Genomic DNA, 17,609 nt, shown 5'->3' with positions numbered 1-17,609 from the left:
AAATCCCTTTATGGACTAAAACAGTCCCCTAGAGCATGGTTTGAGAGATTTAGAACAACACTTGTTAACTTTGGTTATGTGCAGACATAGTCCGATCATACTCTTTTTGTGAAGAGGAGTGGACCTCTGGCAGTATACCTCATTGTGTATGTAGATGATATTGTAGTGACTGGTAATAATGTTTCAGGAATTCATGATCTAAAATCTTTTCTCCATACAAAGTTTGAGATTAAAGATTTGGGGGAATTGAGATACTTCCTTGGCATAGAAGTGGCTCGATCCAAGGATGGGATTCTTATCTCCCAATGGAAGTATGTTCTTGACTTGCTCTCTGAAACTGGAAAGATGGGTGCTAGACCATTTGCTACTCCTATTGATATGAGTCATAAACTCTCTGCCTCAGATGGGACATTGTTAGAAGACAGGAATTTTTCAGAGACTTCTTGGGAAACTTTTGTACCTATGCATGACTCGGCCAGATATTGCATATGCAGTCAGTTGCATTAGCCAATTCATGCATGCTCCCCGAGACACTCATATGGCAGCAGCAGAGCGAATCCTATGTTATTTGAAGGGCTCCCCAAGAAAGGGAATTCTGTTTGCCAAGCATGGTCATATGAAACTTGAAGCCTACGCCGATGTTGACTGGGCCGGAAACATTGATGATAGAAGATCTACTTCTGGGTATTGCAGCTTGGTGGTTGGTAATGTTGTTTCTTGGAGAAGCAAGAAACAATCGGCTATTGCTCGGTCTTCCGCTGAAGCAGAATACAGGGCCATGGCACATGGAGTTTCTGAATTATTATGGCTAAAATCATTGATGGAGGAACTTGGGGTTGAACATGACAAGCCAATGATGTTGTACTGTGATAATCAGGCTGCCATTAACATTGCTCACAACCCAATGCAACATGATAGAACTAAGCATATTGAAGTTGATTGACATTTCATTAGGGAAAGGGTCTCTTTAGGTGAAGTATGTCTTCCTTTCATCACATCTGAAGGACAGTTGGCAGATTTTCTCACCAAAGGCATTACCAAGGCAAAACTTCAGCATGATACTAGCAAGCTTGGCATGATTGACATCTATGCTCAGCTTGAGGGGGAGTGTAGAGAATATGGGCCGAATGGCCCATAGGCTGTTTATTCTTTTCTTATTATTTATGTTTTTCTATAATGGGCCTTATTCTGGGCCCATTATGTCTATATTATGTTCTTTGTAATTTCTTGCCCAACTAAGGGCCTCCTTGTAATTATTCAAATCTATCTTAATAAAACAGTGTTAGGGTGCTGAGAGAGAGTATGGTTCGAAACTCTCACTCTCAAGCCCTCATTGCCGAACTCTCAAGGTCTACTCTCTTCAGTTTTCTTCAACAAGTAAATGTTCTTCAACAAGTAAATGTTCATGCTTCAGTGAATATTTTATGTCATATTCTTCTAAGCAGTTTTGGAAACATAACTTAGGGTTTTCTTAGAACCAGATAGGTAAGTATAAGGGGGTCTGATGTCCTTCTAAAAGACAAGGGTGTCAATATTTTTGCCAAACCTTTAGTGATATCTAAGTATGTACCTACCTATAAATAAAATATTCACTACTATGCACGATGCTCTGTTTAGTAATTTGGATTTTGTTGTTTCTATTCATTTATTTTTTGAATACTAGGTTGTGTAATTAATCATGGCTCATAGTCTATTTTTTTCTTCTTGAAATTGGTTTCTTCTCTGATTCTAGCTAGTTATTTCTTCAATATTTTTAATGTGTCAAATATCAGATCATCTTATCTACTTTTCCATCACATTAGGTGGATGATAGAGGATATCTCAACCTTAGTGGGCTTCTAAAAGTGACAGGGAGTTATGGAAAAACTGGTACAGAATTTCTTCCAATACACTTTATGGAGAATGATCTCCTACTGTTCAGATCTAATGCAAATGTTAATTCCATTTTGAATTGTTATTAAGGTTTTATTTACCCATGCCACTTTGTATGGTGAAGCGACAAGTTACATATTCGAAAATACACTAGTGGCCCTCTGAGATAGTCATTTTAATTAGTCAGCTTATGTGGAACATTTTTTTTCTCACTCTCATCCATGCTTTGGATGCATTAAATCTGAAACTGACCAAGAGGCTCTAGCAACGATGCTACTGTAGTCTGAATAGGGAATCTACTGCAACCGACAACAGTGGAAGTTTTAGGAATATTATCATTTTATTTTATTTTTCCTATTTTATCTTTTACAAGCAACCAAGAAAAATAAATAAATTATAGACAAAATGTAGATGCAAGAGATACAAGGCATACACCCTCTGCACCCAACCTATGACACCCTGGAATCCTTTAGAATGTACAAATTTGCTGTTTGTACGATAGTTTATGTGTGAACAGAAGGTGTTCAAGATGGGAAAAGAAACAAATGTCCCTCTATAAAGTAACTACTACTAGATCTTTCTTTATTACATATAAAAAATCAATTATAACCCTATAATTAAAACCACAACCCCTCAAGTTGGTGCAGATATATCTATCATGCCCAACATGATAATCTCTCGCAAATGACCCTAACACCTTTAGGAACTTCTCCCATAAAAAATTATCTTGTATATGTTTAATACAATCATGCTAATGGTTTATGAGCCATGCTAACAATAGCCTTTATTAGCATAATACAAGCTCATTGGTCCAATAATAGCAAATGCCAGCTCTAGAAGTAAAGGTCTAAGGTGACAATGCTTTATAAGAGAAGAGGACCCATTGTTCCCTTTCCTCTTGACCCTAGTGGTAGAGGTACTAAGCAGAATGGTCGTAGTCACAAATGTTCGAGGGTTCTTAAAGGGCTGGATGATTGGTAGATATCAAGTAGTTGTATCGCACATTCAATTTTCTGATAATACAATTCTGTTTTGGAAGGATATTGACTTAAAACGGGTGAAACAACTAAAGTTATTTATTGATAACCTTGTGAGTATCTCAAGGTTGAGAATCAATTGGAATAAAAGTGGAATTGCTGAAATTAAATTTGAAGAAGGGGAACTCTTGAGATTTGTAGTAGACGTGTTGGGTTGTGAGGTTAGGAATTGGCCCTTAACCTGCTTAGCTCTACCCTTGGGGGGAAACCCTAGGTGATGGTTTCTAGAAGCTAGTGGTAGAGAGGTTTCTGAAGAAACAAGCTCTCTGGAAAAGGAATTATATTTCCTTAGAGGAAGAATCACCTTAATTAGAACCACACTAGTAAACCTTCCTATATATTTGCTATCCACTTTCCATATCTTGACTAGGATAGTTAGACAATTGGAGAAATTTATGAAGGACTTTCTGTGGGAACCAAGAGAGGAGAAAAGGACCATTTGGATAAATGGGAACAAGTATGTAAGCCAAAAGAGAATGGGAGCCTAGGTTTAGGGAACGTTGTACTTAGAAACACTACTTTGATAGGCTCTCAAATACAAAAAACATGAAAGGACATAAATGCCCTTACACACTCCCCCTCAAACTGAGGATAGATATTTGTCATGCCCAGCTTGTTCAAATTGTTGCCAAGCTTTGATTTGGAGACACCTTTAGTAAGGCAATAAGCCAATTGATCTTCAGACCTCACAAAAGGTAAACAAATCTCTCCACTGGCAACTCCTTCTCTATTGAAATGTCGATCAACCTCTATATGCTTTGTACGTTCACGTTGAACATGATTGTGGGCTACGTTTATGGCAGCTTGATTGTCACAATATAATATCATTGGAGTATCAATATGCACTCCGATTTTTGTCAATAAGATCTTTGGCCATAACAATTCAGAAACTCCATGAGCCATAGTTCTATGCTCCACCTCTGCACTAGATCGAGCCACCACTGATTGTTTCTTACTTCTCCATGACACAACATTACCACCCACTAAGATACAATAGCTAGAAGTAGACCGCCTATCATCAATAGAACATGCCCGATCAACATCAAAATAAGCTCGTATCGTTATATGTGCATGATTAGAATACAACATTCCTTTTCCTAGACATTCTTTCAAATTGGCTTACCACACTCACAGCATATGCATAGTTCTCAAGGTGCCAAGGTGAGGCTAGACGACAGGGGGGTGCCTAGTCGCCTAGGCGATGGATTTTTTTAAGTAAAGATCACATATCCTAGGGTAGTTCCCTAGGTTCCATAACTAATTTTCTTTAATTATGAAAATTATAAACTTCATGTTTAAGTCTAGAAAATCAACATATTTATGAGAAGAAAAAGAAGAAAGGAAAGAAAATTCAAAAAAATATAGGGCCTGAACCCCTATTTTTGTTATAGGAAAAGAAGAAAAGAAAAGGTGGAAGAAAAAGAAGAAGAAGAAGAAGAAATGTGTTGATTAGACAAATTTTTAAGTTCTTCCCTTATTGGTTCAGATTTTGAAGTTATTGAAGGTTCAATACAGCAGTTAGCAATGTTTGTGTTGATTAAACCCTAACAAATAAGAAAATAATAAAAAGAAATTAGCTTATAAACACAAAAAATGAATATTTTTCTTTAATAATGTCTATTTTATAATTATAATATAAAAAAATTAAGTATTTTATTACACATTATGCAAAACTGCTTGGTGACTGGGCGAGGCGAGCCTCCAAGGGCACCTTGTCGCCTAGGCATTGCCTTGAAAACTATGAGCATATGATATATTTAGTCTAGTCAAATACAAATAGAGAAAGCGACGGACAAGTTTTTGATACACAGCTTTGTTAGGAAGGACATCTCCATCATCAACTCCCAACTTATGATTGGGATCAATTAGAGTTTCAGCTGGTTTACAATCCAATTTCCCTACTTCCTGAAGCATATCAAGGACATATTTCCTTTGAGAAATATAAATGTCCCTCTTTGACCTTGCAACCTCAATCCCTAGAAAATACCGGAGATTTCCAAGATCCTTAATTTCAAATTCGGTAACAAGAAAAGACTTTAGTTCAGCAATTCCAGAGATTTCATGAATCCTACTGCCGACAGATTCAAGAGTCCAAAGAGGAAGTTGTGCAAAGTATTCTCTATGTCCTAACATAGTAGTAGATCCTATCACATTGATCATCAATCAACATTCCATCCTTAAATGCCCCAACATACTCAGATATTTGACCTGGAAGGATCGCACTGGTTGGTATATCAAAGACAGACAAGTCTAATATTCAATCCAATATCAATATCAAGTCTAGGTTAAGAGAAACACCCAATTGTTCCATTAATCATGAAGTCTAGGAACATGTTGGATTTGATCCAATTCAATGTTTTGTTATAAACACTCACCCTCACAAGTCACACCTTAGGTCACAACCTGAGCAACTTAGGCCTGCTACTCCACAAACTTGGGTAGTGTGAGAATGACAACCTTGTCAGGATAGACTTCCCCAAGTGTATCCACTGGTTGTGAAGATTTAAGCCCATATTAAATTAATTATGTGGTCTCATACATAATACTAATATGAACCAAGAGTAATGTAGGAGAAGAACCCAAATGACACATTAGTACTAATACTAACAGTCCATGCAACACTGCCTACCCTGGAGACATTACTTTTGTTCAAAATTGTTGAAAAATTTTTTTTGTTCAAGTGTTCATTCTGTATATCAATGGAGAAAATTGGCATATCTTTCCTTCAATGTTTTCTTAAAGGAATGTTTCTGTTATTATTTTCTTCTGATACCCCTCTTTTGATATCTATTGTTACCTTGAAATGTTGGAATTCTGTTTAAGCACAAATGATGTGAAGGCCTAGATTGCACATATTTCATTTTACAGTTACTTTTACTGTTCAGTTTTACTTTTCGCGTTTTCCTTCTAAATTGCACAAGTGCCTTTCCAACAGTGTCCCTTTCTGTTTTCCTGAATGAGAAAATGTTATTCAAGAAAGAATTTCAAGTTGAGAAACGGGAGCTGAGAATTGCGTCCAAGGCTAGTATTTTACAGCTAGCTTCAGTTATTTGTTGTCTTGAACTTGGGGCATATTCTGCATTGAGTTTCCCATGAATATTCTTATTGGATCTTGTTTCAGGTACCTGATTATTGTGCTGCTGGTGGTCAACTGGAAAATATTATGTTTGAAGTTGTTGACTCTGAGGGTGTTGTTGATCAAACTATTCATGATGATGTTAAATGTGGTCAGTCTCATACACTAACAATAAAATCAGAATCATCAGGAATAGATGATACAGTACGGTACACTTTCCAACATGGACGATGCACCATTCCCTTTATTATTGTTCCTCATGAACAAGGAATCTTCCGCCTTCTAGCTGCTCATTCACATCACCCTGAGCTCCACCAGAACATTGAGGTTATGACCATTTTGCACTAGATTATATTTGTTTTTGCAAGTTTGTATTGATCAATAAATTCTTTATTTGCAGGTTCATGTAACAAAAACCCCAAAGCCGGAACATGATGATGTGGCCCAATCTCAATATTCAGATGAAAAAACACTCTTTCCCAGGGATTCATCCCCATATGACATGCATATGGTCTCCATTGTTGAGACCATTATTAATCAAGAGAAGGTATAAGTGTCTCACTATATGTTCTATATGAGACATTTATTGGAAATAAGATAGATTTATTGGCAGTGGTTCTCTTCTTTTTTAAATTGGTGAAGCCATTCAACCTTGCAAGCCAAATCCTCATGAGAAGGAAATTTCCTTTGAAATATCCTGTTATTTCTCTCCTTCCAGATCACCCAGCAGACTGCAAAAGCCAGCAACTCCAAAGAATTCTCCCCTTGATAGGAAAAAAAAAAACAACAATGGTTTATAATAACAATCTTTGGATGCATCATGTTGAAGAAAGGTTTACCCTGTAAAGTGACTATTTTTTCATTCAGGATCTCATATATCAACCAGATTTTCTGTTGAATATAGAAATAGGCAGAAATAGTATTTTTTATAAACTAATTTTTGCATACCTTCACCTGAGGTTTAAAGTATTGAAACCACAAAGCGTATTGGAAAAGCAATTTTTAGAGACATATACACTTTGGATATGCATAGATACAGATGAAAAAACAAGATGCGCATGGATACACTATGAAACTCAAATAAATACTGAAAAATATATATTAATAACAATAAGCACAAGGTATATATGACCATAAATATGTTATTTTAAACATAAAAAAGTATGAGAGATCGGGACAGAATCAGTAACTGTTAAAAAGTGACAGAAAAACTAAAATGTGTACATATATACCCTGATTTTTAGAAAACCAATATTAACTTGTCTTAATATTTGTTAATATATAAATTTTAACAATCAATTTTAGCATTTTTTGACAACCATATAGGGGTGATCATCCTAAGCCAACTCGGAAATTCTAGATTTGGGCCTGGGTCTGTGTTCAGGCTTGGCCCAACCCATATATTTAAAAATGTGTTTTATATATAAATATTATAACATTTTTATTTTATAATATGACACTTATAATATATTATATATTGTTAGAGTTGGTCGAATAAGGGTAGATTAGTCTTTACATTCTGTTCAAGTTATATGCTTATGTGGCAGTCCTAATATTACTTCTGTAGTCATCTTGTCCCATACTTAAGTGGGGGCAGTTTAGTCTTTGTACACTAATTAGAATCCGTAATTCATATTATGGTCAACTAGTAGGGTTTAGCCTAATATTTCTCTTCTGGTTCGAACTGCTGAAACTACTGCCGTAACATGGTATCAAAGCGCTAAACGAAGGACAAGGCTGCGGCTTCAAGTTTCCTATTCTGCGATCTCTCCTCCTGTTTTCTCCTTCTCTGGGCTGCGAAATCTGAGGTACTCAGTCTGGTAACTGCAGCACTTTTTTATTTTTTTTAGGGCTGTCGCACCTATCAGTTTCATACTGCTGTCACCATGTGTGACAACTATAGTCATGTGGTGGTGTTTGTGATGTTCACCCTCTATTGAGCAGTTTCAAGAGGGTTTGTGTGTGGTTGTTTGAGTTGTCGAGTTGCTGTCATGGTGATTAGTGTTTCTTAGTAATCAGTAGTGGTGTGAACAAGAAAAAAAATTCTGCTGGAAGTAGCCGAATTTTTTTCTGACTAGTAGTTTACATCAATATTTTAATCTGAATGGAAGGAGTGGCTGAATAGTTTACATCAACATTCTGACTAGTACTTGCTGTCTGAATGGTAGTTTACACAAATTTTTTAATCTGAAATGCTAGTTGAACCTGTCTGAAACATCAAGCTCTTGATCTAAATGTTATTTTAAATCATGGTTGTTGATTGTGACTGATTGTGAGACTATTATCAGTGTTTGGAGACTACTGTAGCGTTACCTTGACAGCAGTACTCGTTTGGTGACCGAGGGTTCAGCATTAAAAGTAGCATTGGAGGGACATAATGGCAGCAACTGGAGATGGTGGTAGTGATCAGAAACCTGGTGTGATGATTCCCTTGGACTATCTGGGTGTGCAAATGACTTCAATTAAACTCAATGGTGAGAATTATGTGCCATGGGCCAAGTCAATGGAAATTTTTCTCAAGGCAAAGAGGAAAGTGAAGCATGTGAATGAAGATAAACCATCCGCTGAATCTCTAGGGTTTGATGGCTGGGAGCAAGATGCCCAAATGATGACATGGTTGTGGAACAGTATGGAACCCAAAATAAGTGTCAACTCTATGTTCTTAGATGCAGCTAAGGACATATGGGAACATGTCAATAAGCTTTATTTTGGACAAGATGATACTACGAGGGTATATCAGCTCTATCAGGAGTATTTCAATCTGCAGCAAGGGAATCAAACCCTAGAAGAATACTATGCCAGTATGAGAAACCTCATAAATGAACTCAATGTCTATCGTTCCCTAACTCCAGATGTTAAGGTTCAGCAACAACAGAGGGAGCAATTGGATCACTAGGTTCTTAGCGGGGCTTAAATCAGAGTATGAATCAATTAGAGCACAAATATTGGGAGGCTCTGTTCTTCCTACACTTGAGGAAGTATTTGCACAGCTTTGCAGGATTTCTTTGGGATCAACAGAGAGTACCACCCCGTCTGATAGATTAGTATTTGTGGTAGCCAGAGGAGGTGGACTTGGTAATAGAGGGGGAGGGCATGCATCTTGAGGAGGTCGTGGTGGTTCCATGTTTGGCCATGGAGGTGGTCGTGACTCAAGGGGAGGTCGTGGTAAAGGAAGCAGTAACTCTATTTGAAAGTGTACACACTGTGACAAGGAAGGACATTCAGTGAATTTCTATTATGATATCCATGGCCCACCTTCTACATGGGTTAGTCATGCAGTAACTAGTGGGGTTGATGTCGATGATAACCAACAGACAAATCTAGCACCTTCCACATCTACATCTGCTTCCGGGAAGGAGATGATGAGTATACCGCAAGATGAGTATGAGAGGTTCTTCAGGTTACTTCACAACATACTAGAGCCACCCTTGCACACTCAAGTATAGTTTGATTGGCATCCAAGCTCTCCCTTGGATTATTGACTCTGGAGCCTCCGATCACATGACCGGGACTCCAGGTGTGTTCTCTTCCCTCTTTGAAACTTCCACATCTCAAACTATTACCCTAGCCAATGGTTCATCTTCTCCCATCTGTGGTGTTGGTAATGTTGGCACAACATCTCTTTCTTTATCATATGTTCTATATGTACCTAAGTTTTCATTTAATCTTATGCCAGTTAGTAAATTAACTAAGACCCTTAATTGCTCTATTACATTTTTCCCTTCATTTTGTGTTTTTCAGGATCTCAAGATGGGGAAGAAAATTGGTAGAGGGCATGAGGCCGGTGGATTGTATTATCTTGACGGTAGTGGATCATTAGTTACACTTCAAACTTCCCTAACTCCTCTACAATGGCATTGCCGGCTGGGACATCCATCTCTCAAGGCATTCAAGTTACTGGTTCCGTCTTTGAGTCATTTGTCTTCTTTACAATGTGAGTTGTGTCAGTATGGGAAACACCATCGGGTTTCCTTCAATCCTAGAGTTGATAGTCGTATGTTGAGTCCTTTTGCTTTAGTTCATTCAAATGTTTGGGGTCCGATTAAAATTGTCTTATAATGGTTACAAGTATATTGTCACTTTAATTGATGATTGTTCAAAAATGGCATGGATTTATTTAATGAAAGAAAAGAGTGAATTATTTTCCATTTTTCAAAAATTCCATGTTGAAATACGTACGCAATTTGGTGTTTCAATAAAAGTTCTTCGTTCAGATAATGGCCGTGAATACTTACTTCCTTTCAACAGTATTTGGAATAGCATGGTATCATTCATCAAACTTCATGTGCATCCATCCCCTAACAAAATGGGTGGCTGAACGAAAGAACTGTCATCTCCTTGAAACTACTCGATCTATTCTTCATCATATGAATGTTCTTAAACGATTTTGGAGTGACGGTGTGCTTACTGCTTGTTTCCTTGTTAATTGGATGCCCTCCTTTGTCCTTCATGGTCGGTCTCCCTTTTTTATTTTGTTCCTCACCTTGTCTCCCTTTCCATTAACACTTCGGGTCTTTGGCTGTGTGTGCTTTGTTCACAATCTAAGTCCTGGTTTAGACAAGTTGGATGCACATTTTATTAAGTGTATCTTTCTTGGCTACTCTCGGACCTAGAAAGGGTATAAGTGTTACAATCCCATTACTTGGAAGTTCTATGTATGTCTTGATGTCACCTTTTTCGAGTCCGTCTCGTTCTTCTTGGGACCTAAAGTACTGCTATCTCCACCTTTTCTTCCTCTTCCTCTTCCAATTTGTGATCCCGTTTTGGTGGTTCCCGTTGGGGCTGAACCTTCACCTCCACCAGTGCAGATTCCTACTGAATGACCACCGATCCAGCACGTGTATACTCATCGACAAACATCAGCACCTTCTCCGACTTCTACCTCATTTACGGATCCTGTTGTTGCCCCTATCCCAGAACCTTTAGAACTTGATCTTTCCATTGCTTTACGGAAAGGTAAACGTAGTTGTACCCTACATTCCATTTCCAATTTTATTTCAATCTCTGACCTTTCCGCTTCACATTGCCAGTTTGTTTCTCTATTGTCCTCTATATCTATACCTAAGGATGTCCAGGAGGCCCTTACTTCACCCGGGTGGCGTCAAGCAATGGAAGAGGAACTCTCTACTTTTCAACATACTCACACATGGGAGCTCACTACATTTCCTTCAGGTAAGCATGTTGTGGGTTGGCTCAGTCCAATGGAAAAGATTGGCTATATGGAGACCTCTCCAGTGAAAAAGATTGGCTTAGTCCACATCTTAATTTCCTTGGCAGTTATATATGATTGGCCCCTGTTTCAACTTGACATTAAAAATGCCTTCCTCCACGGTGACCTTATGGAGGAGGTATATATATGGAGCAACCACCTAGGTTTGTTGCTTAGGGGGAGGATGGTAAGGTATGTAAACTGAAAAAGGCAATTTATGGGTTGGAACAATCTCCTCGTGCTTGGTTTGGGAAATTTAGTGTAGTGGTGAAGAATTTTGGAATGAAACAATGGTAGGTTGACCACTCATTGTTCAGCCATGATTCTAAAACCGGAAAGATTTTATTAGTAGTTTATGTGGATGATGTTGTCATAACTGGAAGTGACATATTGGGGATGGACAAACTAAAGGCCTTTCTGCAAGATCATTTTCAAACAAAAGACCTTGGGAAGTTGAAGTATTTCTTGGGTATAGAAGTTGCCAGGTCAAAACAAGGTGTGAGCCTGTGCCAAAGAAAATATGTCCTTGATCTGCTGGATGAAACATGGATGTTAGGTGCGAAACTAGCTGAAACCCCCATGGAACCAAATTCTAAGCTGAGTAGTGATACAAGTGAAATATTTGATGATCTTGGAAGATACAGACAACAGTGGGGAAGCTGAACTATTTGACTATCACAAGACTAGACATTTCTTGTGTTGTTAGTGTGGTGAGCCAATTTATGCAGAACCCCCAAATACCTTGGGATGCTGTTCTTAGAATTGTAAGGTACCTAAAGGGAACTCCAGGCCGTGGGTTATTGGACAAACCAGGAGGAAGACTTGAGGTAGTTGGGTATACAGGTGTAGATTGGGTAGGCTCAATGTCGGATAGAAGATCTATTACAGGTTATTGTACATTTCTTGGAGGAAACCTAGTGACATGAAAGAGTAAGAAGCATACCGTTGTGGAAAGGAGTAGTGTTGAAGCCGAATACAGAGCCATGGCACACACTACATGTGAATTAGTATGGTTGAAAAATCTCCTACAAGAAATTGGATTCTCAATGGACAGACCTATGAGATTGTACTGTGATAATCAAGCTGCATTTCACATCTCATCTAATCCTGCTTTTTCATGAGAGAACAAAGCAAATAGAGATTGATTGCCATTTTGTGAGGGAGAAAGTCCTTACTAGAGAGATAAGCACAGAACATGTGGGCTCAGGTGATCAGTGGGCAGATTTGTTTACAAAAGGTTTGAGCTCAGGGAGTGAACTATATATGTAACAAGTTTGGATTATATGACATATATTCTCCAGCTTGAGGGGGAGTGTTAGAGTTGGTCGAATAAGGGTAGATTAGTCTTTACATTTTGTTTAAGTTATATGCATTTGTGGCAGTCCTAATATTACTTCTGTAGTCATCTTGTCCCATACTTAAGTGGGGGCAGTTTAGTCTTTGTGCACTAATTAGAATCCCTAATTCATATTATGATCGACTAATAGGGTTTAGCCTACTAAGGTTGACTATTTCTTTTTCTTCTTCTTCTCTCTCTCCTTCATTCTCTACTGGGTCAAACTGCCGAAACTACTACTGTAACATATATAATATTTTATATTATATGATGTATCAAAAAATTATATGCATATTATATGTCATTTAATATAAATATTATATGTAATATTTTATATATAAAGGACTTTAAGCCTGACCGAATCCATAATCACCCCTATAAACACCCACTAAAAAGAAAAGGTTTATTTAAGGATTAAAATGCATAAAATTTAAATAACAAAATAGATTTGGGCATAGTGGTGGACTCATGGTCATTAAAAACTAGTGTCCATGGTTCAAACCTTCTTATAGCCTACTTTAGTTTTTAAACCCAAAATTATGTGCGTTAGGCATTAGAATGGCATGCCAAATTTGAAATTCAAATTCATAACTTACCTTAAAGATGAGTGAGACACGGAGAGAGAGAGGAAGTAACTAATGAGATGGATTAACAATAAAAGAAACATTAATGAGAGAGGGAATAATTGAAGTAATTAATGAGAGAGGGAGTAATTAAAGTAATTAATGAGGGGGAGAATAATTAATTAATTCATAATGTATCGGCCAATACAGACCTGAAACGGTCCGATATGGGCCTGTATCTGCCCAATACAGATGAAAAGAAATGAAACGATTGGTTTCTATACGTTCTGTATCGGGCCTTTAATGGAACAATACGTATCGGCTGATATGGGCCGATACATTGCGAAATTTTGAACCTTGCCCTCACGATGTCTACATTCCATGTTTTTACACTTCTTTGCTCACAGGATCTTGAGGGCAATGTTTGCAATATTGGTTCGCGGGTTGGAGACCATGAAAGGAAACTCAAAATGCTGAATGAGAAGAAGGAATCAACAGAGCAAGACATATATAACTTGGAAGGTTGTGAAATTATTCTCGTATTCATTCCTTTTGCTACTTCTTCTGCTGTACTCAAATGGATGCCAAGTTCTGTAAGCAGACAAAGTATCTTTGGCCTTTTAGGCATTATTAAAGATGCAGTGAATTACTTGATGTCCGTGCAGCAATTTCATCAAATAAATCATTTAGAAGGATCCAGTGCCAAGTCAAAATAATTTGAAGGCATTCTTTGTATTATGTCTAATGCCAATCTGTTCTTCCATTTTACTTGTTTTCTAGCTGTTTGCTAGTTTTGGAATGTTAGCGTTAAAACTTCATGAGCATAATTGGTATTGGAATTTCTCTAAGAGATGACTACTCTTAATGCTCCAAGATCTGGAGCTAACACAATGCACAGGAAAGCTTGATTATATAAGGGGAGTTCCAGGTTCTAATTGGATGGCTGTAAACTAGTTCAAACAAGTCACTTCCCCTGGACACTCAGGCACCAGATTTGAGAAGTCAGATCCTTGGTTCTCAGCTTGAATAGCTCATTTAGTTGGGTTCCATGATTAGGAAATGATCTTGCTGATCCCCTCACTAGAAGTGAAACAACGACCTTGTTTTGAGGGCTCCTGGCCTTGGGATTGAGTAGTAAGGCTGCCTTTGTATATTCTTAATTATGCTCTGTAAGCCCGGTTCTGCCTATTTGGAATTTTGGATTCCCCTTTGTTTTCTAGATACTTAAACAATATTGATTAAAAAAGTAAATTTTCATAAAATGAGACAATGTATGTTAATTTCCTGTTGAGGATATCCATAGTTTCATGATGAACTTTAGACCATTCACCAATGCTCTGGTCACATCCGGTCTTGGCCTCTTTTGTTTTTTTTTTTTTTTTTTTTTTTGCACAAAATGGCTGTTTTATGAGTCATGATGAACTTTGGAGTTTGATAAAATCAATTGCCTTAAACTAGTTTTGTTTGTTGGTGTAATTACCAGCATTGATGGCACCTCAACTATTGAGCCAGTTGGACAATGTGTTGAATGAGAAAGAGATCATAGTGAAACGGATTGAAAGAAAAGTTGGGACAGCTGCTGCTGTTCTGTGTAATTTTTCAAAGGCTGTTCAGTTGCAAGAACCACAGGACTATTTCAAGCAAGATATGGTTGGTGTTGTTGCACTTCTTGGAACAGTTGATAGTAATGACCTTAGTAGGTAATCTACTTCACTCCGTTTCACCTTAAAGATTGACTTGAGCCAAAAATACCATGTCTATTGACCTAGAATGTAATTCATCCTAGTTTGTCTGTTGGCAGGATATTTGCAGAATATTTGGGTGAAGAAAACATGCTTGCAGTTGTATGCAAGTCCTATGCGGCTGCAAGTTCTCTTGAGAAATATGAAAAGAATGGAAAGATAGATCCTGAACATGCACTCCATGCAACAGCAGCTGCACTTGGGAAATCAATCAATGGCCGGTTTCTTGTGATCTGCCTTGAAGACATAAGGTAGCAGCTTGTAAATTCCATTATTGACTTTTTTAATCATAAAGTAAATCAACTTTTCCAACACGAGGATTTTCTGAAATTTAAGATATTTATCAAATTGTTAGTGTGCTATTTACTTGATGTAATGGTAAAATGTCAGGCTGACAAGACCCCAGATAGGCCGGACCTGCATTGGGAAGTGGCCCCTTTTATCAAATTGTTTGTCTCTACATACAGGAAGTACCATCTGGTAGAGAACTGACTCATTTTCTCTTGGTGGCAGACCGTACAGTGGAAAATTTGTTGCCAATGATCCTCAGAGGAAGTTGGCCTTGTCTGAACCACTCTTACCTAGTGGGAACATCGCACCTGGATTCTTAGGATATGCAGTTAATATGATCAACCTAGATATTCATCACTTAAAAACAAGGACGGCTAAAGGTCATGGGCTGAGAGAGACACTATTCTATCTTCTTTTCGGTGAACTCCATGTGTATGACACTAGGGACCACATGATACATGCTCGTGCCTATGCAAAGCATGGAGCTGTTTCGCTGGATGGTGGAATCATGAAAGGCAGTGGAGTTATTTCCCTTGGATATTGGTATGTGCAATTTGTATTGTACTTTCTAGTTAATGATCTTTATAGTACAGCTTTCAAATTCATCTTATAGTCTTCACCCAGCCAACTGTCATTAATATAACAGTCTGTGATTGCTAGGTCTCACATGGTTTTGCTCATACCTTCAAAATGAAATATGCTTGACTAAGATGCCTACTTGTGAGTGTAGAAACGGAAATAGACATGGAGATGGGAATGTAACTCCCCATCTCTTGAGAACTAGGAAAAGGATACAAATACTGATAGTATCCATTTGAACATTCTAAATCCATGCCTCTTATGTTTATTCCTTTTGTCAATCTCGGTTGTATAATTTTTGCATCTTGCCAAGTTTTATGAAAATTCAAATGAACAAAAAAAAATTTAAATATACTGTATATACTTGAAGTGTTCATAGTGTACGAGTAAAGTGTCCATCTGGTATATCCAGTGCTGGTGCTGGATGTACAGCCAGGGATTGGTCCAACCTAAAGAAATAGTCCGGTCATCTTACCAAATGTTAAGTTGCTTGCTGTTGTAATGACTTATCCTACAGAAGATTTGTACCTACCGTCAAAACATGATCTAGGTTTTGTAGCCTCGTGAAGTTGAAAATTGCAACTTCATGATTAATTGTTTGGACATTCGTACGTATCTCATACTCTGGCTTGTCAATAGGATAGTTACCAGCATATTAAATATTCTCAGGCTAACATATCTCTGGTTTTAAGGATTAAAGTCAAAGTAGAAAGTCTAGGGCTGTCTATTATTATCAGAATTTTGAAATTGAAGTTCTTTTGTTGCATCTATATTAATTGAAGTTGATCTTGGATTCTATACAGTGAACCAGAAGTTTGCTTTCCAGTTATCACAGAAGTTCAAACATGTTTCCCTCCGCACACCATGGAAATTCTGAAACAGATTGAAGATAAAAGGTTGGCATTGGAAGTCACTCGTGATGAAATAGTCAAAGAGAGTATGGCCCATGCCGAAGCTTTAAAGAAATTCGGGAAAAAAAGCCGGAAGTATCGTGAGTTCATGGAGGAGATGGGACCTTTTATAGGATACTATTTAGAGTACAATTTGAACAAAGATGGGAACTAGAAAATAGAAATCACTACTTCCATGTTTTGTTAAGCCTAATTATGTTTGTAAATGGGTGTATTGATGTTGCCTTGCTAGCTGGTTTTAGCAGGCTTTTTTGTAGAAATGGAGTTGTTACTCGACCTCAAAATTATATCAAATGTATATAAATATGTATATACATCAGTACTGAAAAGAGCTTTGACAGCTTGTGAAATTGGTAGGAGCAATATATTATATATGTAAAGGCACCGTTTACGATCAAAATCCTGAGGTACTCATCACCAAGGTTCAAAATTTCCCATTCGACTGATATGTATCGTATCTTCAAGGGGTTGGCACGGGAAGTGTTACAAACTCATTTGTACCATGTCTTTTCATTCTACCGATTCTATATTGTAATCGTATCAAGGTCTATTGGACTTGTATTGGTGCGTATTGGGATTGTATTGTAATTGTATTGGGGTGTATTGGTTGATATAGTACAATTTTCTGTAGGCAAAAAAAATGAATTAAATTTTCTTTGAGACGTCTATAGATCTATTGAAATTTCTAAAATATTTATTTTTTATTTTTTGTAATTTTTTGAATAAAAATATTTATTTTTTCAATTTTAGTATGAAAAATATTTACTTTTTTGTAAAATTAAAACTATTTTTTTAACTTTTTGTAATTTTAAATTTTTTTTCCAATTTTTAATTAATTGATCTATTGAAATTTATCGTAAAATATTTATTTTTATTTTTTGTAATATTTATTTTTTTCTAGTTTTTGGTGTGATCTAACCATAATAATTCATGTTGTAAATATATGGATGATTTATCATATCCATAAAATTATTTTTCTATTACATTCTATTT

The 17,609-nt window shown here is 37.1% G+C and overlaps 1 protein-coding gene across 3 annotated transcripts in view; it reads left to right on the top strand.

Moving 5' to 3' along the window:
* The window catches only part of GMI1 (gamma-irradiation and mitomycin c induced 1), a 107,688-nt gene extending 90,672 nt beyond the window's left edge, over window positions 1-17,016 (top strand). For 2 of the 3 annotated variants that reach the window (XM_088896117.1, XM_088896118.1), the window contains 9 exons: window positions 1,803-1,869; window positions 5,845-5,930; window positions 6,031-6,312; window positions 6,386-6,532; window positions 9,727-9,919; window positions 14,577-14,793; window positions 14,895-15,086; window positions 15,349-15,669; window positions 16,509-17,016. In XM_088896117.1, the coding sequence (XP_088752243.1) occupies window positions 1,803-1,869; window positions 5,845-5,930; window positions 6,031-6,312; window positions 6,386-6,532; window positions 9,727-9,919; window positions 14,577-14,793; window positions 14,895-15,086; window positions 15,349-15,669; window positions 16,509-16,770 (1,767 nt within the window). In that variant the 3' untranslated portion in view covers window positions 16,771-17,016. Of the gene's footprint in view, window positions 1-1,802; window positions 1,870-5,844; window positions 5,931-6,030; window positions 6,313-6,385; window positions 6,533-9,726; window positions 9,920-13,500; window positions 13,616-14,576; window positions 14,794-14,894; window positions 15,087-15,348; window positions 15,670-16,508 lie in introns of all 3 variants that reach the window. The other variant, XM_010269291.3, reaches the window with a different exon arrangement.
* The last annotated feature ends 593 nt before the right edge of the window (window positions 17,017-17,609 follow it).

The sequence above is a fragment of the Nelumbo nucifera genome, chromosome 1, assembly GCF_055504915.1.
Source record: "Nelumbo nucifera cultivar China Antique chromosome 1, China Antique-T2T, whole genome shotgun sequence".
NCBI lineage: Eukaryota > Viridiplantae > Streptophyta > Magnoliopsida > Proteales > Nelumbonaceae > Nelumbo > Nelumbo nucifera.
Note: the sequence above shows the minus strand (reverse complement) of the source record. Positions and strands in the feature narration are given on the sequence as shown.